General features: G+C 37.7%; 1 protein-coding gene across 1 annotated transcript; it reads right to left on the reverse strand.

Moving 5' to 3' along the window:
- Window positions 1–905: 905 nt before the first annotated feature.
- ZYG11B (zyg-11 family member B, cell cycle regulator) lies at window positions 906–25850 on the reverse strand. The gene is made up of 14 exons (XM_032218358.1): window positions 25682–25850; window positions 17273–17438; window positions 15884–16638; window positions 11168–11308; window positions 9486–9662; window positions 7766–7830; window positions 6643–6742; window positions 6473–6523; window positions 5286–5447; window positions 4115–4162; window positions 3400–3597; window positions 3259–3311; window positions 2286–2383; window positions 906–1078 (listed from the first exon to the last, which is right to left on the reverse strand). The coding sequence occupies exons 1-14, from the start codon at window positions 25757–25759 to the stop codon at window positions 915–917; spliced, it is 2256 nt and encodes a 751-aa protein (XP_032074249.1). The 5' UTR covers window positions 25760–25850; the 3' UTR covers window positions 906–914.

Consider the following 25850-nt stretch of genomic DNA (forward strand, 5'->3'; position numbering starts at 1 on the left):
TCAAAGCCGAAGAGCCAGCGCTGTCTGAAGACATCTCCGTGGTCATGTGGCCGGCATGACTAAACACCGAGGGCGCACGGAACGCTGTTACCTTCTCACCAAAAGTGGTTCCTATTTTTCTACTTGCATTTTTACATGCTTTCGAACTGCTAGGTTGAAAGAAACTGGGGCAAGTAATGGGAGCTCACTCTGTTACGCGGTGCTAGGGATTCGAACTGCTGACCTTTCTGATCGACAAACTCAGTCTCTTAGCCACTGAGCCACCCTATAAAATATATTACTGAAGAGAAAAAAAAGACACCCTGTGGTTTGAAACTCAGATGTTTCTGCTAAAGAGCTTATATGAAATATTACTAGGAACTGAAGAATCCATGAGTTTAAAGGGTCCACAGAAGAACAAACATCCCTGGTCACCTTACTCATAACCTGTTGGGTTCTAATGTGTGAATATATGACAGTGTTTTGAGCTGTATAGTGCTGACATTACAAGCACAAACAGTTTTTTTTCAAATACTGAATCAGTGGATAGATCTATTGAAACACAACTATTTTGAAGGGATGAAGCAAGCAGAAACAATTTTCTGATGAACTCACACAGTCTACAGGTTTAATTTTGAATGTCCATTTGAATGGCACAATTTCTACTTTTCCACAACCAGAGGTGATACCAGTAGATATTACCAGTTAGGACTTTTTCCCAAATCCTCTTGACAATCCCTTAATGCCGAAGTCTGTTAAAGATAACATGTACCACCCCTGCTTCCATACCAGCTGACAAAAAATTAATGGTGACCACTTTTATCAACATTAGTCCAACCAGGGACATTTCAGTAAGGGATTATGAGAGGATAATTTGCACGCCTATTCCCTGTTACATATTTTCATTCAATTTGGCTTATTTTCAATTTGTTTTTTCAATAAGGAGGTGGCCGTCCATGTCGCAAAATATGTTTTTCTAAACTATCTAAGATAGAGACAGCAATTCGCTGAACATCTGCATCAGTCTGGCTGTTTTCTTTGATGTTAAACAAATGATGCAATCCACCTTCTTCAATTAACATACTGCAGTACCTGGCAGCTGAAATGACAAAAAGAGAAAGATTCAATAAAGCCAAGTGTCCAGAATTTCACTGTCTGTTTCCACCAAGTTTCACATATAACTTTTACATATTTAAATTCTTGTTAAGCTGCCTATAGATTTAGCAAAATTATTTTGTGAAGTGCAATTGTCAGAAGGCATCCTCAGTTCTCTGCTATACTATTTGCTTCTTGAAGAAATGATGGACATAAGATTACATGGTATGTATACATAAGTATTTCTACACCCCAGGACTTTAAAGCACGGGTGTCAAACTGGATTTCTTCGAGGGCTGGATCAGTATTGCAGTTCTCCATGGGCCAGGTGGGGGGTGGGGGGGAGACGGGATGGACGCCTCCTGCAACACCCTGCTGGCAAAAATGGGGCATGCGGGAGGGGCACGCGCAACCCCCCATGCCCCATTTTTGGCCTGGCTGGCGTCCTGTACCACCCTGCCAGCCAAAACAGCTTTTGCCCTGTTTTGGCTGGCAGGTACTACAGGAGGCTGTCCAGCCCCTTGCCCCATTTTGGCTGCCAGAGGCATCGCGGACCAGTCCTTTGCTATTTCCAAGATGGCGAGATTTAAGCAGTTCGCGGGCCTGATCTGGGCCTATGGGTCTTGAGTTTGTTTTAAAGGATATTCCCTGTTACATATTTTCATGTAATTGAAGGAATAAATCCAACAAAGAGCAAAACAAGAAGCTCAGACAATTATTTTACCTATCATGCATTGCATATGCATTATAGCATCATTTAGAAAGGCAGTTTAAAAAAGGCAATGGAGACAGGATATAGATTGACATTGGGGGCAATCAAATTTTATATTGATTGTGGTTTCTGTTTACTCATAAATGGATGAAGAGCACTTTAATCAAGAGGAAGAGGATAGCAAGTGTCTTGTTACATTTGTTAGACATACACTGACTTATCAGTTGAACAAACACCAAGCTAGATTGTTTGCAAGTTCAAAATGCTACCCACTGCATCATCAGCTGCTAAAATCAAAAACATTTACAATTCACCTGCTCACATAGCTTGCCTTTTAACTGTGACAGAATGACTATGTAATGATTTCCATTCCCCCCAAAATTATTTCAAATCCGTTTTTTTAGATATCACAAGAATTATCTGGTGTCTACTAATTACTCTTATGTTGAAAGAACTGCTTAATATAAAGAAAGCTTGTTTTTTGTCAATAAATACATACGATTTTTGCTGCAAACATGTTGCATAGCCCATACAGCCCAGAGCTGCACCCCAGGAGTCATGAAGCAACCGAGCAAGGGGAAAAAAGGGTTGAATGACCTATTCATGAAGAGAAAAAGGAAAAGTTCATCATTTTGTGAGTATGGTATTTACACACACACACATACATTTTTTGGTTCTTTCAAATCACTCTTGATTCCGGGATACTACATGGTCAGGTCCATGCTGCTATGTTGCATCATTATCAGAAGTGATTTGTCATTGCTTTCTTCCTAGAACTGGTAAGATACAGCTCTTCATTAGTGGAATATAAGCAATTCCTAATAGGAAACCATGACACTCGGCAAGCCCTACAGATTTTCTGTCTCCTAGAATGTGTGGGGAAGAAGATAAAAGTCATCTAAATTTTTCATAATTGGGACAGTTTTGGATAAAAAGTGATAATTAGACAATAGAAGCACATCACCCAGAAATGGCGCTCCGATTATATATTAGCTACTTATTTATTCATACAAAATCTGCCCCCATCTGAAGGCTTCAACCTGTTTTAGCACTGGAGTCGAGTAGACTAATTCTAAACATGCATGAAAATATATCTTTTGCATCAGTTTTAATTTGAAAATTGCTTCAGATTTCTTTCTTAGCAGCAGTACTACTTGCTTCAGCAGATTTAAACTGAAGGGTAAATCAACGTTAAGTCCACTGAACACATTAGAATATGGCAGATCAACAAAGCAATCCAATACATGTATACTAAGAATATCCCACTGAATTCAATGGATTTATTCAGTAATAGGTATGCAGGGTTATAACCTAAAATATCTTTCAATTGTATCTTGGAAAATCAGAAATGTGATTTTGTCACGAGAGGCAAACTATGCATACTTCTGGAAAAATAGTCTTATATGCAGCAAACTATTAATACAAACTTGTATTAATATTTTTTGAAGAATTTATGCCAAAACTGTAGTTACCTGTATGCCACCATTTCACATTCTGGTGTAGGCCAATTCAAAATGGCAGAATGCTATAAAACAAAGAAAGAACTGTTACTGTAAAGGTTTACAAAGTAACTCAGAGAAAAGGAGAAAATATTTTTCAGTCACATTCTATACCAGTTCATCAAGGAGTGAGGCTCTCTGGTTGCGACTTAATGTCCAGGCTTGTTCTCCTCGGGATATTAAATGAGCAATAATTCCAGCTGCAAAGTAACTGACTTCCACCTCAACACTGTGCAACAACTTGCTGATGTGGTCTATGAAGTCTTCCCACATTAGCTCAGAATGGAGTTCTTTAACCTCTGCAATATTGTTCTAAGTAAAATAAAAAGAGAGAGAGAGAGGAAGAAATTTTAGAACAAACGGTCATAACTAATTAAGCTGCTTTTCCAGATGTTTTTTAAAAACTACTACTGCGGACATGGCTTTTAACTTTCTTTCCTACTTTGTAGAACAGTTTTCTCAATGTATGAGTCATTAGACTGGGCATGCAGATTGAATTCCAATCTACTGTATTGCATTTTGAGGACAATGGGTTGGAGAAGACTGTCCTCGAAGCTGCCCGGATACTGATGGAAATAGGATGCTAGTCTAGATTAATCTATTGATTGAGTCAACAGAGTTGTGTTCTAATGCTAACCTTTAAACTGAAATAAATAGAGATTGTGAAGGAACAGGGTTGGTCTGACTGGACCCAAAGTTAATAGATTAGAATTAAAAACAATGTATTCCAGGTACAGTAGTGAAGAATGTTAGAGCACAAAAGAACATAATAGGAAAAACAAACATTGCCAACATCCAGGTTTAAAAAATACTATTCTTTTCATCTTACCAAAAGACCAAGAACTTTCTGCTGGATAGAAGACTCTGAAGGAAAAGACTGTAAATTAAAAGAATAGACAACCATTAGTAAGTAATAATATTTGCTAATATTGGATAACAAGCAGATTACATTCTCAGAGAAGTCTACAAAATTAAATAATTATGTTGGTAGTACAGCATCAACTTTCAGTTACTGCTATCCAAAGCAGGAGGACTGACTCAGAGGAGGTATACGAAAGGACTTTTTAATTCTTTAAACAAGAGGCAGGACACATTGTTTTGTGAGTTGAGATGAGAGAAGAGTCAAGATTTCTATGGACAATCTTAGTTAAAGGTAGTTCTCGACTTACAACAGTTCATTTAGTGACCATTCGAAGTTACAACAGCAATGAAAGAAGTGACTAATGACCAGTGGTGGGTTCTGGATTCCGTTCCATTGGAACGGGCTCAGCATCATCCAAATGGATGCGTACAGTGCGTGCACACATGCGTGCAGGGTGCGTGTGCGTTGTACTGTCCAGCGATGATTCCACGATGCTCCAGTGTCATACAGGCGCTGTATGCGCCATGCGTGTGCGCGGAAGCGCCAAAGGCTTTAAAGACAGGTAAGGAGTGTGGGCGGGTCCTCCGGAGCACCATACCGGAACGGTACCCGGTGCTCCAGGCATGCTCCGGTATGCCTGTACCAGGGCGTACCACCTGCAACCCACCACTGCTAATGACCCTTTTTCACTCTTATGACTATTGCAGCATCCCATGGTCACATGATCAAAATTCAAATGCTTGGCAACTGATTCATATTTATGACGGTTGCATGTTCTGGAGTCATGTGAACATCTTTTGCAACCTTCTGAAAAGCTGGATTCGCTTGACAACCCTGTTCCTAATATAACAACTGCAGCGATTCACTGAACAATTGTGCCAAGAAAGGTTGTAAAATGGGACAAAATTCACTTAACAACTGTCTCGCTTGGCAACAGAAATTTTGGGCTCAGTTGTGGTCATATGTCAGGGACTACCTGTAATTGGTTTGAGGACTGCTGCTTGTGAAAATAAGAAGCCTATCACAAATATACAGCATGACTTCAAAATGACGAAGTTCATTGTCTCCATAAGGAAACTGAGGTAAACAGATACAATAATAGCTATACAGATGTTGGCATATAACTTTTAGCTCCCACCTCCAAAACTTTCATGAAGAGTTCCAGCCCTTGATTTTCAATAAAGTGCCGACACGTGGTTGGAGACTCATCAGTGAGATTCCAAAGTGCACTCAGTGTAAACTTAAGTGTAGTGTCCACTACGTTCTGATTTGTTTTCTGCTTCACAATTTGAAGAAGTTGCTGGGGGGGGGGGGGAGGAAGGAATAAAGCAATTGATATTGTTAAGTCACTCTTTTCAAATCTCAGACATTTAATGGCATAAGAGTCACAATGAGAAAATTTCTTTAAACCCACTTCTGTCATAGTCTAAAAATAGTGTTCTTAAAACTTGGCAAATGAAAATCACGTGGACTGTAACCCATGCTGGGGAATTCCGAGAGTCAGGTTTGAAAAACATTGGCATAAAAAATGAAAGGTTCCTTTCCTTTCCTTTTTCAAGTAAAGGTGCAGGGGTGCTCATTTCTCTTCCATATACATTATATATTGCCATAAGATTTCTCCCAATGTTACTTTTCATATAGTACAATGAGCAACATCGCTAAAGTGTCTTTTATTGCAATTTGTCCAGAGAGCTCTGATTATTTATTTAAAATGAATAAAATAAAAATCTCCAACAAAAAGGACCGTTGCTAACTTGCTAAGATAACGAAGAACAACTTTTTATCCATTCTATTATCACAGTGAGTTTAATCCCCCCCCGAAACATCATTAAATGCTTTGCATATGAAGTACATGAATGATATACACCTGTGATGCACTATAGTACTTAGGATGGCTGGGAAAGAGCATGTGATCAAAAAAGCAAATAAAATCAAATAGATTTCTTTCCTCTCTTGATTTTGAAGCAGTAACAGGGCACATTAATGCTTTAATATTTGGGGGAAGGGGGACACAATTGTTGTGTATGACAAAGTAACCAGATTTTTTTTAAAATAAAAAACCCTTCAAGAAGAGGAACATTGAGCATTTCCACTTAACACTATTACAGACAGAAACTGAGTTCTCACATTATTGAGGCAAAACATGATTTGAAAGGCACAGTGGCTGGGTTTATTTATTTATAGAATTTATAAGCTGTATAAAGAATTTATAACAGTTTGTGCAGCATCCCATCTCAAATCAAATCAAAACAACCACATTCTTTTATTATGTCAACTCAGTCAATATTAGCACTTCAGTAATTTCAAATCGTGCTAATTGCTTACCCTGACAATGAAGAGCTCTGCCCCAAGCTGAGCTGTTTGTTCTGTTGAAAGCTTTAAGTAACAAACAAACAAACAAACAAATAGAGAAAACAAACACAGAGAAATGTCAGATGGCTGTTGGTAAGGCTTGGAAATTAAGGCTAAAATAGCAAAGCACCAAAATCTCACACCTTTGCAGCAAGAATGGAAATAATAGCCACTGCCATCCTCTGCATGTTTTGATCTTCATGATTACATAGCCATTGCATGACAAGTTTAGCTGCTTCAAACCTGGGGAAAAAACACAGGCAGAAAATTAACAAATCTTGAGAATGGACAAATGAAAACTCGAGCTACCACATTTCAGCCCAAAGGAATATAGCAATGTACAACACAACTATAATAAAACCTTCAGCTGGCATTAGCTATTTAAAGAGAGCAAAACAATTTCTACTTCTTGAAAGGGTTTAAGAATGATTGGCCACTTTGGGCTAGTAATATATCTTTCTGTCTGTCCATTTTTTATTTTCAAGATCTAGATTTTAGTACTGGGCAGAGACTGCTATAGATGCCAATTCACCAGTGGCTGGTGGTTCCAGAATGAACTTTCCCTATCCTGCAACACAACATGCACTCATGCACAGGCTATGAGCATAGTCTATGAAAGAAATTATATTAGGTCCAAGCAATAGCAAACTGCAGTCACCGGAGCACAGCCAAGAGGTTATTCAATGTCTATAACTATTAGCAATAGCAGTAGACTTATATACCGCTTCATAGGCCTTTCAGGCCTCTCTAAGCGGTTTACAGAGAGTCAGCATATTGCCCCCAACAATCTGGGTCCTCATTTTACCCACCTCGGAAGGATGGAAGGCTGAGTCAACCCTGAGCCGGTGAGATTTGAACCGCTGACCTGCTGATCTAGCAGTAGCCTGCAGTGCTGCATTTAACCACTGCGCCACCTTAGACAACATATGCAGTCCCTTCTGGTTTCCAAGTCAATTTATTTACCTGTTATTAGGACTAGGGTTAACATCTTGAGTTGCTTGAATATGCAACATTTAAAAATGATAAATGAATAAATTACCACTTTCTGTCTTAATATATTCTTAGAAAATTTTTGGAATTTCAGATAAATAGGTGGATGGGTGGTTGTATGAACAGATAGACAGAAAATCCTTCTATCCATTAGCTATGAATAAGGATAATTATTTAAAATTATTCAGTAGTGAGATAGAGCGATCAACTGCATTTAGACAGCAATCTTAAAATTCCTTTCCCTTGTCTTCATAATTTGAAAAATAAAAAACTAACCTGTTAAATGGGACATCCTGAAGTATCCTATCACTGCACAATGATAAAAGACAGTTCTTTTGCAGCTGTAAAAAACAGAGCAAAAATATTTCATATCCAGTACAGGATTTTATTTCTCCCAAATGAATCGTGCAACATATTGATAATTTGCCATTTCGTCTAATGAGTTGATATTATCATTTATGAACATCATTATTTTGAAATAAAACTGAACAAAAAAGGATAAAAATGTGCATATGTATTCATAAATATGAATCTCTTATTTGTATTTTCTACACCAGCATTTAGGATGCTTATAAATATCCATCTGAAGCAACATATATTGTGATATCTACAAATAAGATATAGGGTAAAAGTGTGTTTCAAGAAACAAAGCATTAAAATATGTTTAACAGAAGGAAAAGTGAATATTAGATTTCCTTTATAGGCTACATTGAATTTATTTTAGAATTTTAAAATTGAGCCCAATCTAGGTTCTTTATGTAAGATACACTGAACTTAATCTATCTGCAGCTACTGCAGTCTCTTCTAAGTAATCACCATAAGAATGATCTTGACAATTCCAATTTCTAATTTTGATTGCCTACAACTTGCCACCTCATTTGACTCTGGACAAAGGGTAGTTCGAAGGATACCTTAATAGCTCTTTTATTTCTACAAACCATAGTACATAGGGTTGGCCAAAGTTTAGGGTTTGGATGAAAGTTAACTTAGTGGTTAATATTAAAGAGAGGTTTATGACTTATTAATTTGCATGATGAAGAATAAAGAGAGAATATGTGAATCCAGTGGAATAGGGGATAGTTAAGCATTACGACAGAAAGGAATGTACAAGATGTAGGTGGAAGTTCTACTTTTTAAAGCCTTCGATGACCAGAATTATCAAAAATTGGCAGGCCAGCCTCATGCCATTTTGGGACAGGACACAGGACATAAATGAAAACTAATGGTAGCCCTATGTAAATTTAAACACAGAGTTTTTTTAAAAAAAAAAAACCATTAAAATGCCTATCTATCTTCCTATTAAAAATCTGTTGGGAAATTAAAGCCTTCCCTATGTTTATTGTCCTGTACCCTCCCCTCTAAAAATGTGAAGTGAGATTCCAAGTCAAAAAGTTGTCTACTTCTGGGGTGGTGCATACTTCACAACAATTAGAGTAAATCTCCATTGAATGCTAATTTTTAAAATGCTTCTCTTTTATGATACATGCAATGTCCACAGTAGAACAGCAAATCCATCAGTCAAGAGGCGGTCCTTGCTGGCCTCTGAGCTTGCATATTTTCTTGCAGACGTTTCATTATCCACACTAGGTAACATCATCACTCATTAAGTTAGTTTGGGTAATGAAACATCTGCAAGAAACTAATCAAGCCCAGAGAGAAACCAAGAACCCCTCCTTTCAACCCTGAGCTATCACTATTCTTCTTTATCGTTTCCATCAGTCATGAATCAATATTGGCTATATTCATAATGTATTCCACTGAAGCTGCTTAGCTGCATTTTTTTCTAAAAAGACAATAATCACTTTCATTCCTGTTATAAAATACAAGCATTTTAAAAACCATTTTAACATCTATCCACCCATAATCAAAATCAACAGTACATACGAGGCACTTGGTGCACCCATTTTAAAAATTCATCTCACAGGATTAAAAAAAAAATCAGTACAGTGGTTTTGTATTTGAAATGCAAAATAAAAATAAAAATGGAAAGGCTTACTTGTTGGTGGTTGGGGAAATGCTCCATGGCTTTAAGGAGTAAGTGGGTAACATCTGCTAGGAGCCTAACTGGCATGCCTGCAGCTAAATCTTGTTTTGTCAGGTTAAACACACAGGCACTTGCTGCTAATTGCACAGGCAAATTCAGAGGATGATTTCTCATACCAACAACTACAAGCTGGAAGGAACAATCAAGAGAGGAAATTGTGAGCTGGCTTATCATTTACAATGACAACAGCAACCATATCCAAACCACAATTAGCTTAGTATTTCTAAAGTTCTTTAAACTAGCTGGCAGATATTTTACACTCCAATTCACAGATCTACCTTGATCATTTCCAGGTAGGGAACTAGCCAACTTTTTTTTTCATGACTAGAGGCAACATGTCGAAAGTCCTGGCCCTTTGCTTTCCTCCATGTTGTTTCCTTCCATTTTAATTTCTCTCTATATATAAATGGCTGTGTTTGTGTGTGTTCCAGCATAAGTCTGAAACATCTCAAGCAATTTCAACCAAACTTGGTACACAGATGACTTACTCTTTGGAAAAAAAATACTGTGGGGGGTAACACACCCCAAACACCCCTGGGGGGATTGTTCTGTTAAGATACAGCCTGTTGTGCCTTAAAATGGCTTCTACTGTACTGACGTAAAATGACTTCTACTGTACAGCGCAGTGGAGTTGCCATTATAACGGCTTCACAGTACTCCACAAGGGGGCTCCCTCTGGTAAGGGAAAATCCAACATTAGAAATTACATTTGGTCCAGACATTTTCCCCCTATAAATAAATACCAGGACAACGCCGAGTTACCAGCTAGTATTGAATAGTGTGTAGAAAAAGGGACCTAGATATCTGGCCTAGGGCAAATGTATGAAATACAACTTTTGAACAGTCTCACACAAAGTTGTGCAAAAACCAAAACCCTTCTGAAGCTGCGTATACTGCTATTTACTTTACGATATAAATTATATTGACTTTGTCAATTTTCTTGATTTTTTTTTAGCAATTAAAGTGATTGGAGGAGGGATCAAAATACTGAGCAGCTCACTCCCATTTTTTTTGAAGGGAAAGCTCTTTCTCCTACATTTTCCTTTCATGTCTACAGGAAAACGCTCACTTCTTACCTTGCTACTTTTGCTGCTGTGTTGTTCTAACCCATAATGACAGGCCCTAATTCTATTCACCGTTTGGCCACTTCACAACATGGAAAGATAATCAATTTAATTGGATATCATTTCATTTGATCAGTGGTGGGTTGCTAACCGGTTTACTACCGGTTCGCTCCTGCTCACGTGCAAAGCTTCTGCACATGCACAGAAGCATCTGAGCGGGTGGGTGGAGCCTCCCGCCACCGCCACTACCAGTTCAGCTGAACTGGGCCAAACCGGGAGCAACCCACCTCTGCATTTGATAATTACTGAACGAATAAGATCCCTACTCCACAAATACAGATATGTGCTCTACAGTGTTTTGTGGATGCGGGTAACGCCTCCTGCTTCTTCTATGCTAAATTTAGCATAACCTATGTAAACATGACGACCACAGCTTCTGAATTGTTGCTTCTCTTTTCTCTCACTGCTCCAAACCTGCCAGTGCAAGATCTGTTTTCTTAAATCACATTTTGTGATTCCATTAGAGAGATGCCCCATCCATTTATGCCCCATCTGTTTAAATAGTTTTACCTTCAGAATTTCTGGTTTGGTATTTTCCATAAAGTGCGTAAGGCTAAACAGATGAAACAGTGCCTCTCTCACAAAAAATGCCCGCTCGCTGTAACGCCGCAGAGCTTCTGAAATCTGAGTTTCATTTGCTTCTCCAGAAACCTTGAAAATATAGAATACATGATGTATCAGTTTGCAATTAGGAAAAAAACCTGCAACAAAAATATTTTCAAATGTTCTATTTTTATTTCACCACAAGAGAAAAGAATGGAAGTTATGTTGCTGAGAAATTCTATACATTTAACTTACTTTTTCTGAATTATTCTTATATATAAGTGGTGTTGGGGATAAGCCTATATATGCTGAACTGAGATGTTTAAAGAACATGGGATCACAACATAAAAAGTTTGTTTTAGTGTTTAAAACACAACTGAGCCAAGCTGACAGAATTTTTCCAAAATATATTAGGTTTTTCAGATATTCTCCTCTGATACTATTCATAAATAATTAAACTTTGAACTATTTTCAACTATAATCAAATATTTTCAAGCAATATTCAGTGTTTATATATTTTTTGTGTTTTATTTTCTCTTTTTATTTTATTTTTTATTGCCAAACAATAGATTCACTGGATATCCCAAAATGATTAGTACTTTTATATCAGATGAAGCATCCTCAAAGTTAACCTGTTTCAGAGTTTTAAAGGTTATTTAACTGATGCTTAAATTCTATAATAAATCACTTTTCTAAGAAGTGGTAAGTACATATTTCAATAAAGGAATATACATTTCTGTATATGTATATTTTGATATATACATATAGAAACAGATCTACATACAATTACAGCATACATGATGTACAATGTATGTACATCAAAGGTCTTACTTAGGTCAGTGGAGTTTATTTCTGCACAGATGTGCAGAGTTGGCCTATCTGCTACATTTAGGAATGATCTCATATGAGACCTGGTTCACACATTGCATTTGTCTGCAATTAGCTTAACATGTGTGAATTCAGCAATTCTGATTTGCAAACCAGATGTAATATAGTTTGTTGTGTTAACCTAGCCCACATAGGCATTGTTTAAAAAGAACTGTGAAAGTGCTGAAACACAAGTCTAAATTATTTTAAAAGATTTTTAAAAGATTCAACAACACCAAGACTGGCATTACTGTATAAGCAATTTATATTGAATAGGTTACTGCTTTCTATCCAGGTTGAAATTTAAATATGGTAAACAAATTCCAAGCTTTTTTTTCTTAGTTAATTGTATTTGACTAATAAATTGTCTCCAGGTGTCTTTATATAAGCTTACTTTGCTCTTCTTTGATACTAATAAAAATGCAACTGAAACATAAGCTTATTGACCCACAAGGAGGAACTCCTTGATATAAATTTGTAGCAGTAGCAATATACATTTCTAGGACACTAAACATATACAGGTAGTCCTTGACTTATGACCATAATTGAGCCCAACATTTCTGTTGCTAAGCGAGACATTTGTTAAGTGAGTTTTGCCCCATTTTATGATCTTTCTTGCCACAGTTGTTAATGGTGTTGTTAAGTTAGTAACACAGTTGTTAGGTGACTATCGTTCCCCATTCAATTTGCTTATCTGAAGATCGTGAAAGGTAATCACATGATCCCAGGACACTGCAACCATCATAAATATGAGTCGCTTGCCAAGCCTCTGAATTTTGATCATGTGACCATGGGGATGCTGCTACGGTTGTAAATGTGAAAAATGGTCATAAGTGACTTTTTCCAGTGCCCTTGTAACTTTGAACGGTCACTAAATGAACTGTTGTAAGTCAAGGACTACCTGTACAGTGTCATATATCGAAAATATTAAAGAACTAACGGGAGAGAACACTGTGATCTGGTTTGTGCAGTTAATTGTTTGACATAATTTATTTCAGTAACCAGAATTGTACTATTTTTTTGTATAAATATTAAGCCACATACCTACGTGTACATATCTACACATGCAATATTATAGCTTGATATATATGCAAAATGCCAAGCCATAACCAAACAAATTACATTATCATTTAGAGCAACAGAACTCAGTCATGAACAGTTACTGAACTGCAGTGCATAGCCTGTCTCTAAAATACAATTCCCATCACCACGCCCAACCAATTCCCCACTAGAGAACTGCTGTTTCACAGATCAGCCCTATTGTTTGGCTGGCAGGAATGTCTCTGTCCTTTGCAAAGAGAAATGCAGCACCATCTGCATCTCATTGTTCTGCACATTGGAAATGACGAGAACAACAACAGAGCAACAAACTAACCACACAAAAAATGAAGTGAACTTATTGTCACTCTTGCGATATTGGGGATTTAAGAGTCAAGTGATTTATTATATACACTAAAGGAAAACGCAAGTAACAGATGGAAGAATAGAAAAAAAAGATAAACATGATTTTTGGATCACCTACTCACAAGCTGTGATTATGCAAGGGTGATCATGGGACATTATCTCTGGAGCCAAACCATTTTTCTGAATCTTCCCTAAGACACCTAATGTTTAGGAAACTCCAATATTCTCTAAGCAGTAGATATTCCACACAATAATAAAGTTTTACCGTCAGAATTCTTAAAAATGAAATTCCTACAATCCTTTCCATTTTTCCAATTGTTTTATAGCAACTTTTTAAAAACAATACTAAGGACTGTTATTTTAAAAAAACCTTATTTTTAATGCCCCACAAAAAAACCCCTGCACTTTTAAACCATTTTTTTTTTGGAATCTAACAGACATGAAGTAATGTTTTCTGAAAATTAATTTTGTTGATTGATTGATTGATTGATTGATTGATTACATTTATATGCTGCCCTTTTCCCCGAAGGGGAAAATTAAATTAAATTGTTAAATTATATCTTATATTTTAAGTAGGTTTTGTTTCTTAAAATCTAGATCTTTTGTCTTTTCTAAACTGGTACCAGAATTAGGTATGTATTTAATGCTAGCTTTCATTTTCATTTTAAATTAACTTATCAAACTAAATTATTGTTTTCATAGCGGTCCAGCCTTTAAGAATCCTAAGATTCTCTTCCTTTTTCCTTACTTTTCTTTCATCATAAGCTATCCAAAAGGCTCATTGGGTCCATACAGCTAGTAAATAATTATCTTAGTGTTATGTCCCGAACACATGTTGTTGTCCAGCCATACACTTGTTTTGGTTTAAATCATAGCATAAGATAGATAGATAGATAGATAGATAGATAGATAGATAGATAGATAGATAGATAGATAGATAGATAGATAGATAGATAGATAGATACGGTAGATAGATAGATAGATACGGTAGATAGATAGATAGATACGGTAGATAGATAGATAGATAGATAGATAGATAGATAGATAGATAGATAGATAGATAGATAGATAGAAATGTTGCAAAGATCACTAGTTGAATCACTGTCTCATTCAAATAAACATTTCTTATACACATCCATATTATGTACTTGTTCTGACCCAGCTCCCCAAACATGACAAATCCTCTGAAGTTAACTCAAAAGATTCCTTTATTAGGAGCGCCAGCAGCCCTGGCAAAAGGTTTCTCTCTCACTGCAGGCTAACAAGTTCGGCCGGCCAGGAGATGAACCACATCTATTCATCTCCGCCCCCCTGCCTTTTATCCCCAGAGCTAGGGTGGGGCTTTGCTGGCAGCGGTGGCTCTTTCTCCCCAAGGATTGGCCCACGGATTTCCACTGCTCTCCTCTCCTCTGCCTTCTGCACATCTGCAGGTCAGGCACTGGACCCAGCTGTTCCTCCTCTTCCTTATTAGCTACCTCCAGACCTTCCTTGTTGACTCTCCGAGGGCTGACTGACGGCCCAAGCTCCGCCCCCCCTCTCTCTGCCAGCTCCATTCCCTGTCCCCCCTCGGAGCTCTCAGTTTACCTTGATGCTGACCCTGATTCCCACACCTCCTCCTCCTCTGATTCAGTTGCTGAAGGGACCCATGGCCGACAGTCCACAACAGTACTTATATACACATGATTTGTTGTCAGATACAGAAGTTTGGTCATGAGAGCACACACCGTTTGGAAAATTTATTTTTACTACTGTTTATTACGGGCATATTTGCAAATGATTGCTAACCAAAATAGCCACAAACAGTGGTTGTACATCCTTAAAATATATAATTTGTCATTTAATGAAGGACTTTTAATTCTACTAAGAAATAACTTTCTCCCCCTAGTATTAAGTATTGGATTCAAGAATATGAATCTGTTATCTATTTTGAAAAGCCCTGATGCTCAAAAAGTGAGAAGGGGAAGCAATACATTTCCATATGAACTAGATTTAATAAAAATGATTATACACATCACCTTTTTTACTTGTTTCTATTCGTGTGTGTGTGTGTGTGTGTGTGTGTGTGTGTACTATGTTTAGTTTATTTGAATTATTACAATATATGTAATGGATCACTGGACAGCCACTACTGAATTTTCTTCTGCTAATGTTGTAGTTGTAGTTGTGTGATTTTGCTATTGTTAAAAAAAAGCACCCCATAAAATTATTAGTTTGGAGGGGAATATTATTAGAGTTAAGAGAGTGGTTTTTGAAGTATCAATAAGTATCTACAATTGCCATTATCTTGGTACACCCCCCATGTCTTCTCTTACCCCAAATCATCAGTTGGCCCATTCATCAGTAACCAAGGTTTGATTGATTTCATTAAATAATTCAGATCTGCAATAACTACTGTAACAAACAGGTGCCTACCTTCAAATTCCCTTCTCCTGTGAGAAATAATGAATAGCCAGCATCAGTAGCAAGCAGCCCAACAAACTGCATTAACGGCCGTTGTTTTACAAATGTTTCCACAGCTTCATCAGTGACATGCTTCCTCCCCGAGATGTCCAAAGATACCAGATTAGGCAAGATGTCTTTCTGTTCTAACAAACGAAGTGCAATATCAGATGTGAACTGCTTATCATCTGAAATATCAAGGTGATTCAGGAATTTTAACTCTCGTATTACATCCAAAATCTGAGTGGTTGTCATTTTCAAGCATTTCAGGTGGTGCATGGTAAGCGATTTGAGGCGATCTTTACAGGTGAGGATGGCGGTTATGTCGGTGACGGAGGTGTTGGAGATATCCAGGCTTTCTAGTCTTGGAAGCGAAGCCACGTCAGCAAGATCTTCATTGTAAAACAGAACATTGGTGATGCTCAACGCACGAAGGCCAGTCAGCTGACTGAAGCACCTTTCATAGGGATCTTCCAGGGAAAGAGTTAATGAGTTCAGCACAAGGCATTGCAGGTTTTGCTGAATCCATTTATTGCTGCCAAGTCCACTGATGATATCTGTGATTGTGATGTCTGCGTTCACACCAGTAGCATCAAGTTCCACCAGCTTGTGGTGGCAGAATGCTTTCCAAAAAGCTACCGCAGAAATTTTTGCTTTACGGATACAGGCTCTTTTCAAACGCATCTGATTGCCTCGAAAAATCCCCACTGTTGCATCATTAAGCAGTCCTAAAGGGAAAGAAGAGCACCAGACAGATTATATATACTGTTTTAAAATGGAAAAACAAGCGAGCTATCACAACTCAGGGAATTTCCACTTCAGGCCCAGATTACAAGGAGAAAGCAAGTTCGAAAAGGAGAAAATAGGAATCAATTGCACTCCTTATTCTCAAACATACTCTTTCTCCTTCCCATCCCCAGCTTTTTTTGAGGGGGGGTATCTTCTAAGTTGATTTTAACAAACTGATTTCATTGGACAGCTATAATACCATCTTATCCTTTCCTCTTCTGGCTGGTACTATTGCCGGAGCACTTCTATACAAGGGTTTTTTATTGTATTGCTTCCATTCTCCAACTGCACAAAAGCTGCCATGCCTCAAATACCATTAAATGCTGTACAGTAATTTAGAATGGTTAATGAAAGAGAATGTTCTGATTCTGTTCTATTTGCTTGGTTCAGAGTAACATTTAATTCTTAACGTCATCAATTTTGCATCACTTCAGCTAAAAATAGCCATGCCAAATCAAGTGGGAGTTCATAATCAAATGCAGGGAAATTCAACCCCTTGTTTAAATAACTAAGATGAGTCACTTTCTGCTTGAATGGAGTCCCCAATTATCAGATCTGGATGGTTTATTTTACCGTGGAATGCCATTGTCCGCAGCAATCGGTCAGCCACTTCTTGTGGAAATATTCCAGGCTCTTGCAAACATAATGTCCCATCGTGCCTTTCTGTACAAAACTTCTCAAGGTCAGAGGTTAGGTAGTTTAAGCAGATGTCAAGCAGAGAGTATGGTGAAGCCTCTTCCTGCAGAAAGAAGTCCAATGTCTAACATTTGAAATTCAAAAAGGCAGCATCCATTACTGTTTAACTGACAAGAGAGCAAGGAGAACTGCACTTTGCAATTCTCATCACCACTAAAAATAAAACTTAGAAGGTGGAAGTTGGTACCAGAGGCTGTTTTGTGCCAGTGGTGAGAATCTGTACTGTAATAAGTGTCCTATTGCATAAGTATGTAGCTGTCTGAAATCATGTAATTACAAATCATTGACTTAACGGTAATTTATTTTCAAATTATAGAACTAAAAGGAAAGAGAGTAAGAAAGAATTTTTCTGACTACAAACATGGTATCACTTACTCTGATCTCTATGTTGCGGGGTCAAACAAGTGCCAAAATCTGAACATACCTGTACTCAAAATTGATATAGTATCTACCGGTCTACTTTTTGTTTTGGATCTCAAAGTATACATATCAGGGGTGAAATGCTCTGAGGTCTGCTACCGCTTGGCTTGGCTACCGGTTCGCTTCATGCACGCATGCGCGCTTTGAGCACATATGCACAGCTGAAAAAGGAGAATTAAGAAGTCTTTTCTGAGTCTGCAAAGGTAAGTAGAACAGCGGGTGGGGATGGAAACAGCTGTGCCACACGATTTAGATTAGTTAGGAAGCAGGATTTCCTGCTTTCTAGTGAATCTAAATTGTGTGGCACAGCTGATTATCACACAGCTGATTGTCAGAATTACAAGTTTGCCCCAACGGTAGCATTTTTTTTACTACCGGGTCGGGCAACCCAGTCCGACCTGTAGCATTTCACCCGATGCATATGCAACAAGAGGAGAAACTAGACTTAGCACAACACTGATGAGCATGAATGTTTGCATACATGTATCCTATTTTACAAAGGACTACTTTTTGTTTAAAGACTGTCTATTCCAAATACATTTTAAAGAAAAAGACAACAGCAGACAACGACCTGTGACGGTGAAAGTTCTTTCTCTGAGCTTATGGGTTGGGTTCCTAACCAACCCAATTTAGGGGCTACCAGTGTGAGTCTTCTTCTGTTTATAAAGGCTTTGTGTGGTCAGTAGGCCTTGTGAGGTCATGTCAGATGAGGGTCCCCTCACGTCGGGGTCTTGGGATGGCTCTCAGTGATGGGTGTGGGTGTGTCAAGTGAGGGTCTTGTAGTTGGTCTTGTGATGGGTCAGGTGAGTCACTAGTGAGGGTCTTGTGATGGGTCTTATGACGGGAACTTGTGACCCTAAACTCTGCTGAAGATGTTACCTAGCCTGGTAATGAAACGTTCGGAAACAACCCACAAGCTCGGAGAATGAACCTACAGATATTCGCCACTATTGCAAACAATGACCTGCATCAGCTAATTAAAAAAATACTGAAGTAATTTAATTATTGGCTTGGTTCGCTCATGATACTAAACTTTGATGTTATACATCGTGATATGTTAAATAAACCACACTGGCAGGATTCCAGACTCAATGGCTAAATGCACCCCTGTGTTACACCATTCAAATCCAGTTTTGTTCCCCAACAATTGTAGTTTCTCTGTATTAGGTAATTTATTTCCTATATCCTCACCCGCTATCCACAAAGAGATTCACGTTGTAATACACATACAGACACAAAAATGCTTGATATCTAGAGGGAGAAAAGCTCATGAAATTTCAATTTTTTCAAGTAGGTAAGCTAACTTATGGCTAATTAATGTAGGTATTATTGTATCATACAAAACATTAGAGAATCAACAAATGAATAAACAATGTCTAGCTAATTTTAACAACACTGACCATTACTTTAAGAATGGCATCTAAAATGATGCTTAAGCATACAAAGTAATGCAAATGTACCCTTTTCTTATTAAGGAAAATCCTGAATCATCAAGCCCAAGTAATATGTTCAACAAAACTGGCTGAACAGCATGACTACTCTTATGTTTTTAAGGTGGATTTAACAGGTCATTTTTCAAGTCTGTATTTCTTGTATTACACAGTAGGAAGTTGATTTTAGTGTCAGATTGTGGACTTGGGCAAAGTCCTAAAATTTGATTCCTCATGCTGAAGAAACATGTTAGAATGGACATAAAGGAAACTGAACAATAACTGTTTTGGGTTATCCTTGCCTCTTCTGCACTGGTTCATATTGTTATAGCAAAATGTGTACAGTTCATAATTTATAATAACCAGGTATTCATGAACTAAAACACAGATACTTCTTATTCAAATTATCCAGGTATTTCCCCTTTGTTTTCTTCCTATATATACATACAAGTCTGTCATTTTCAATAATTTAGCTTTCAGTAGCTTACAGGGTAACACAAATATTGTGACTCATACCCAATGCTGTACACTCCCACAGAAAAAATTAAAAATAGCTGTACCAATTATTTTTTAACTAAAAAATTGAATTCCAAACCCATGTACTAGTATGGCTCAAAAGTAGTATTTCTCTTTTATTTCAGCTTGAAATTTAGATAAGATTTTGCCTCATGCAAGCTTATCTTAAAACTCAAATGAGCTAAAATAAAATGCATCCTGGCTTCGCAAAAAGCATACTTAAAGAACTGCATATGCAACACCCAGTTTATTATTTCACTTGTACACATATAATTGAATTTGATACATCTAATTCTTAAGACTTAAGACTAATCATTCTTCCAGAAAATACTATTATGCAGAAACTAGAGAATAAAATATGGAAAAGGGAAGGATGCAGTTCTGATTACTATCCTGCTAATTGTACAGTAATGGCTTACTTTGAATTATCAGTTTTATTGCTACTACTATTGTGAAGCACACAGATGGCATTAAAACAGCTTGCAATCTGGAGACTGTACATATAGACCAAACAGCTATGCAGCAGTAACGTATGTGTTGGTAGAACCCCCACTATTACTATTTTTCCTAGATAAAATATAAATAAAGCCAACAAGATGGATTAAAAGTTATTATCAGAGTGAATCAAGAGAAAAAAGTTTCACTCCCTTAATAACGGTCTTACTCATTATTTACTCATAAGACTGTTTTCTACTTCAAAAATCCAACAAAAACTAGGCCATTAATCATTGTCTGTGTGAAAAGGTATTCTCAGTCCATTTCTAACATATAGCTTGGAAATGAACTAGGAATATTCCTTTTTCAGAAAATTTAAATGGAAAAATCAGACATTTAGTGCTTGTCCTATAGTGGAATTTCATGTAGAAAATGTAAAGCACAGAACAAATTTACATTCCTATAAAGCACTAAAGAGACCTTCTTGGTCTAAGACAAAGTTTAAAAACTTCTTCCTTCCCTCTGGCATCTACCAGATATGCTGGAATTACACTCAACGTTGTTCTTCTACCCAACTGAATAGAACCAGGCAGGAAAAGCTGTCTTGGAATGATAAGTGTACTTTCACAAAAGTTCGGAGAACAAATCTTTGGAAATGGGAAATGAGAAATGTTTGCCTCACTATTTGCTATGCAATATCAACGGACAGCAACTAATCGTATATTTTTATAGACAGAGCATGTAAAAGGTGGGCAAGAGAAAATGTTCTTCGTGTCTCAAAACCAGGACCAGGATTCATTCATTAATATTGACTGCAGGAGATTTAGAACAAACAAAAATGGATAAGTAAAAATAAAATCACATAACAGATAATTATATTATTGATACAAGTGATGGCTACTAACTTAAAATGGGATTTAATTAGTTCATGAAGAACAAGTTGATTAAGTACTATTAATCTTGAAGAGTTGTGTTACTTCTAGATTGGTGGGAACATGATTCCAAATCCAGTTGTAAGAGATATATCCAATGGGAGAGATGTATGTCTCCACCTTCCGTTGTTAACTGGTTGGCCTCTGTACCAAAAGTTGACTAAAAAAGGTGTATATTGGGCTGATATCTATACATAAATCCAAATGGTTGTTTTTATGTGTTCATTTCTCTATTTCAACCCTTTCTTTCACACTACGCTTTCTATTCCTTTCAGAATCTCCAATATATTAGATAATAAAATGCATGGATCTTCTCTTAACCCTGTCTAAAGACTTTTGTATCATTTTAGCTACTAGGTTCATTGCCGTCAAACTCTTGAATAAGGTTTTGTATTTTTCGAGAAACTCTTCAGATACCTCTTCTTTTAGCCTTCTCTTAATTTGCTGAGATTTTAACTTTAACATTAATTACTCCTATGTCTTTTTAAATACATTTTTTCTTTCCTATGTCTATTGTTAAGATTGTAAGCCTATTTATTACATACTGCAGAGTGTATTTTTAAGTATTTAGGAAAGCAATTATGTACAACTTTTTAAGGTTATAAACCTCAGCAGATAATCAATATATTTGTCCTGGAACACAATGGGTACTCTCTTTTTTTAGATAAGGTTATTCCAGAATCAATTTGATATTTATTGGCCATGTGAATAAAATCACTTGTATTCCATAATGCCATAATACTTCAGCTTTTTTTAAACACTAAAAATGACACTGGAAGAACTATTCTACAGGTAAATATACAGCAAAAAAACCCCATCCATCTTTTATACTAAGACATGTGTGCTGAACATTTTTGTTTTCTCACACCAAAACTACATTCAGATTTCTATTGTTCATTGTTGTTTTTCAGGGGTATGCCAGATGTGTAAAAGCTTATAAGACATTCTTAAATTAAATGCTGGCATTTTGCTGTACTTTATGAATGCTCAGCTTGTTTGCTCAAAGCCTATCTCAGCTTGTGTGCTCAAAGCCTATCCCTACCATTCACATCAAACACCAGATATATAATGGGTGGATTAGACTGAAAAATCATCAGAACCTGGCCAAACCGAACCATAAAGGACGACAGTTTAGGAGTTACAGAAAAAGAGATATCTCATCAAATATTATATAGTTTTTTCCTATTTCTTATATCTAATAAAATTGAAATTAACTAGTAGGTTATACTATATGCAACTTACTGATTTATATGAGTTTCACACAAAGGGTTTCCCTACAGTGGCAAACCTTGGATTTTCTATATGTCCATCTCTCTCATATACACATAAGTAAGGCTGACAATTATTTTCTTACTGCATAGGGATTTCTATTACCTAAAACTATACTGTATCCATTTCTGCCACACCTTTCAAAAACTAGCCATCCTACCTAACTAAATGTTATAAACAATCTAGAATACTACTCCTTATAATTTAATAAGCTGTTCTCATAGTCACAATGAAAAAAAATGGATGTCTCTTCCCTAGAGTTTCAACACAAGACTATGAGAAATTCCGATTCCAATTCCCATTAGCATTTGTAAATAGAATTATGTAGTAATGGAAGGGAGCTGTCTGCTGGCCCAATCACATCAGCAGAGCTCAAGAATAGGTCCCCCTGATGGAGTATGAATACATCTTACTTAGGGTATGGTATCTGGGTTGCAAAAATCCAAATTACCACTAGATGACATAGTGGGATGTGTTTGCTGCCTTTTCAGCCACCATCCAGAATTTTGGGATTATATAGGTAGATGTACACTTTGCCATAATGGAATCCAATAGCTGCTGCACATTCCAACCGCTTCTAAAAGCCACAATCACACATTTCTACCACTATTCTCATTCCACTAGATCCGTATTTAAGGGCATCGGGCAGGGAGGGGTCAGGTAGCACACCACCACACCACTACCCCCCATTTGTTTACCCTATTAGGCCGAGTAAAGCTCAGCACAATCCCTGTCCCCAACACCCAGACACATCTTCTTCGCCCGTTTGCTGGAGAACCAATAAGGCAAGATCCGCATTAGTGACAGATCGGGGGACGGGGGACGATAAAATAGGAAGCAGGTACGCCAGGCTCCAAAGTCCGAAACTAAAAGAGGGGTACTCCCTCCGGGGCTTTTCCATTTCTCTCTCTCTCTCCCCTCCCCACCCCATGTGGCTCTTTCTACCCTTTCTCTCTCTGCCCCTTTCAGGCAGCCGCTGCAACCACCCCCCTTCCACCCACTCACCATTTCTGCGCCAGAGACCCCCTCAGCCGCGTCCTCCTCGCCTCCTGTTTGTGCTATTGTGGGGCGGGCCCCGACCACCGTGGAGAAGCGAGCCGGGGCCCCCCCAGCTTAGCTGTCACCCTCGACCTGGAAGTGAATTTCCCTCAGCCGGGCCGGCATTAAATCCACACACGCAGACAGACACACAAGCTCTCGGGGAAGCTGGCTGCTGCTTGCCCTTAAAGGAGACGCGCTAAGTGAAGCTGGGGGAGGGTTTATTTATTTATTTATTTATTTATTTATTCATTCATTCCGCCCCCAGGGGGGAAAAAAGCTTTGGCGTCACCACGAAAGTTCTCCGAAGTAAATCCCCCCGAATTCCCTGGCCTTTTAGTCTCACAAGTTAGGGAGTTGTAAAATTGCAGGCGGAATGCTCGGCAGTCGCCCGCCGCCAGTTCAACGTGGAACTGGTGATGTCATCCGTGGAGAAGAGTGTCCCAGCATTTGTGCAGAGTGCCTTCCTTGCTACTGTAGAACCGCAGTAGGAAAACGTATCCTGGATCGCACACTCCATTTATTTGTGCACATCATGTTTTTAGAGTCCCCCCCCCTCCATCGAACAGGTGGGGATGCATTTTGAAATACACACAATACTACGTTGCAGCTGTGGAAATGGAAATTTCCATGCAGCTAAGTAGAAATGTAGCTATGGTCAGGAGCATGGTTAAATTTAAAAGATTTTTTTTTAAAAAAACCAACACCATAGAATCCTGGAAGCATTTCCAGGTAATAAAAATATTGGTGTCTCCTTGATCTTTTGGGGAGAAATATCATGCAGATAAATTGCTATCACTAAGCAGAGCTACTTGTTCATTTAAGGATCAAAACATTCTTTCATCAAGCTCTGCCTCTGATGAATTCACAGGACAACCTAAGTAATTTTCTAGCAATATTTATTAATTCATTGATCAAGTTTATATACAGTAGTCACCCTCTCACCAAAAGCAACTCTGGGCACTGCATAACCAATATTATGGCTTGTTGCTGTCTGCCGTTTTTTTAATTTCACCTTATAATCCATATGGATGTCCCTTGGAAGTATTTATTAACTATGATTAACTTCAGACGACAGTCAAAAGCAAGTAGCTGCTGCCATCTGATGGTCTCTTAAGTAATCAAAGGCATCAAAAGATAGGCATCAATCATTTAGACCCTAAAAAACTGGCTTGCATGTATCCGAATTTACAACCTAAATGCTGGAGATGTGATTGTGTTGATGCTACATATTTTCATATATGGTGGACTTGTAAAAAGGTTAAAGCATTTTGGATAAAAATATGGTGAATTATGCAAAATATTCTTAAAAAGAGGATAAAGTTTACCCCTCAGTTATTCCTTTTAGGTATAACTACTGATTGTACTGTTATAGAGACTAATTTGATTTTGTACTTAATAATGGCAGCAAGACTGCTGGTGGCGCAATACTGGAAGAAGGAAGATTTGCCTGCTATTCAAGAATGGACATTAAAAGTAACAAACTTAGCAGAGATGGCTAAAATATCAGCATATCTTAAGGACCACTCAGATGAGAAATATAAACTGGAGTGGAGAAGATGGATTGACTATATTCAAAATAAATATGGGACTAAGAAATTCCAGATAGTTTATGACTGAAAAAGCGAGGAACGATATAATCTGTTTAGAGTTAGCCTAACAAAAGAGGAGTTAAAGCTCAAATGAAAGATGATACTAACTTTCTTTAAGTTTATTTTAGTAAATGCTTGTTAAAGATTTATACCCTGTATTTGTTCTGGGAAGTCGGGTGGGGGGAGATTGGGGGGGTTGGGTTCGGGTGGGGGAGGGGAGGTAAATATTTGTAAAAGCTTTTAAAAAAATTTTTAAATTAAAAAAAAGGCAGGCATCAATAATAATCAAGCTGGTTACAGGATTTCTTACTTTTAATGGAAGCATTATAGCCTGCAACTTGCATGCCACAGTCTATGACACACATGCTTCATACTGAAAAACATGCATAAAATTGTTTTCAAATATGTTGGAAAGAAATAATGTAAAAGGGTTTAGGGCTCAGATCATCCACAACAGGATAACTCCAAAATCAGGAGAGAGTAGGATTAAAAGATGAAAATTGAAAACCCACTAAGAGCTGGCGAGAAAAAGGAAATCCGGTGGGGGGTGGGGAGGAATCTTAGGACATCCCTGTGGCCTGAGCCTTTTGATTGGTAGCCTAAGAAGTTCAGAATTAGAACAACCCATTTTAACAGCTATGTATACAAACTTACATGAATGCAATTAGTAGGTAGTTTCCACTTCCGGAGTAATTTTACTACTTCCGAGGAGAACTTACAACCACAATTCATTGTGGTCCCCTCCAACTTTGTCCCTTCCTGTAAAATTATGTAGAGGAAGTTACCCTCCAGATTGCGTTCATCCCCGATTTTCTTCCGGGTA

This window comes from Thamnophis elegans, chromosome 5, assembly GCF_009769535.1.
Source record: "Thamnophis elegans isolate rThaEle1 chromosome 5, rThaEle1.pri, whole genome shotgun sequence".
NCBI classification, from domain to species: domain Eukaryota; kingdom Metazoa; phylum Chordata; class Lepidosauria; order Squamata; family Colubridae; genus Thamnophis; species Thamnophis elegans.

What these genes read in the sequence shown, in the direction of transcription:
- ZYG11B (XM_032218358.1), bottom strand. Translation starts at nt 25,759, where the DNA reads ATGAATTGTGGTTGTAAGTTCTCCTCGGAAGTAGTAAAATTACTCCGG. An exon ending in TCTTCATGAAAGTTTTGGAG is followed by an intron (nt 4,163 to 5,285) that starts GTGGGAGCTAAA and finishes TTTAATTTACAG; the next exon opens with TCTTTTCCTTCAGAGTCTTC. An exon ending in TGTGAAATGGTGGCATACAG is followed by an intron (nt 2,384 to 3,258) that starts GTAACTACAGTT and finishes CTTCATGAATAG; the next exon opens with GTCATTCAACCCTTTTTTCC.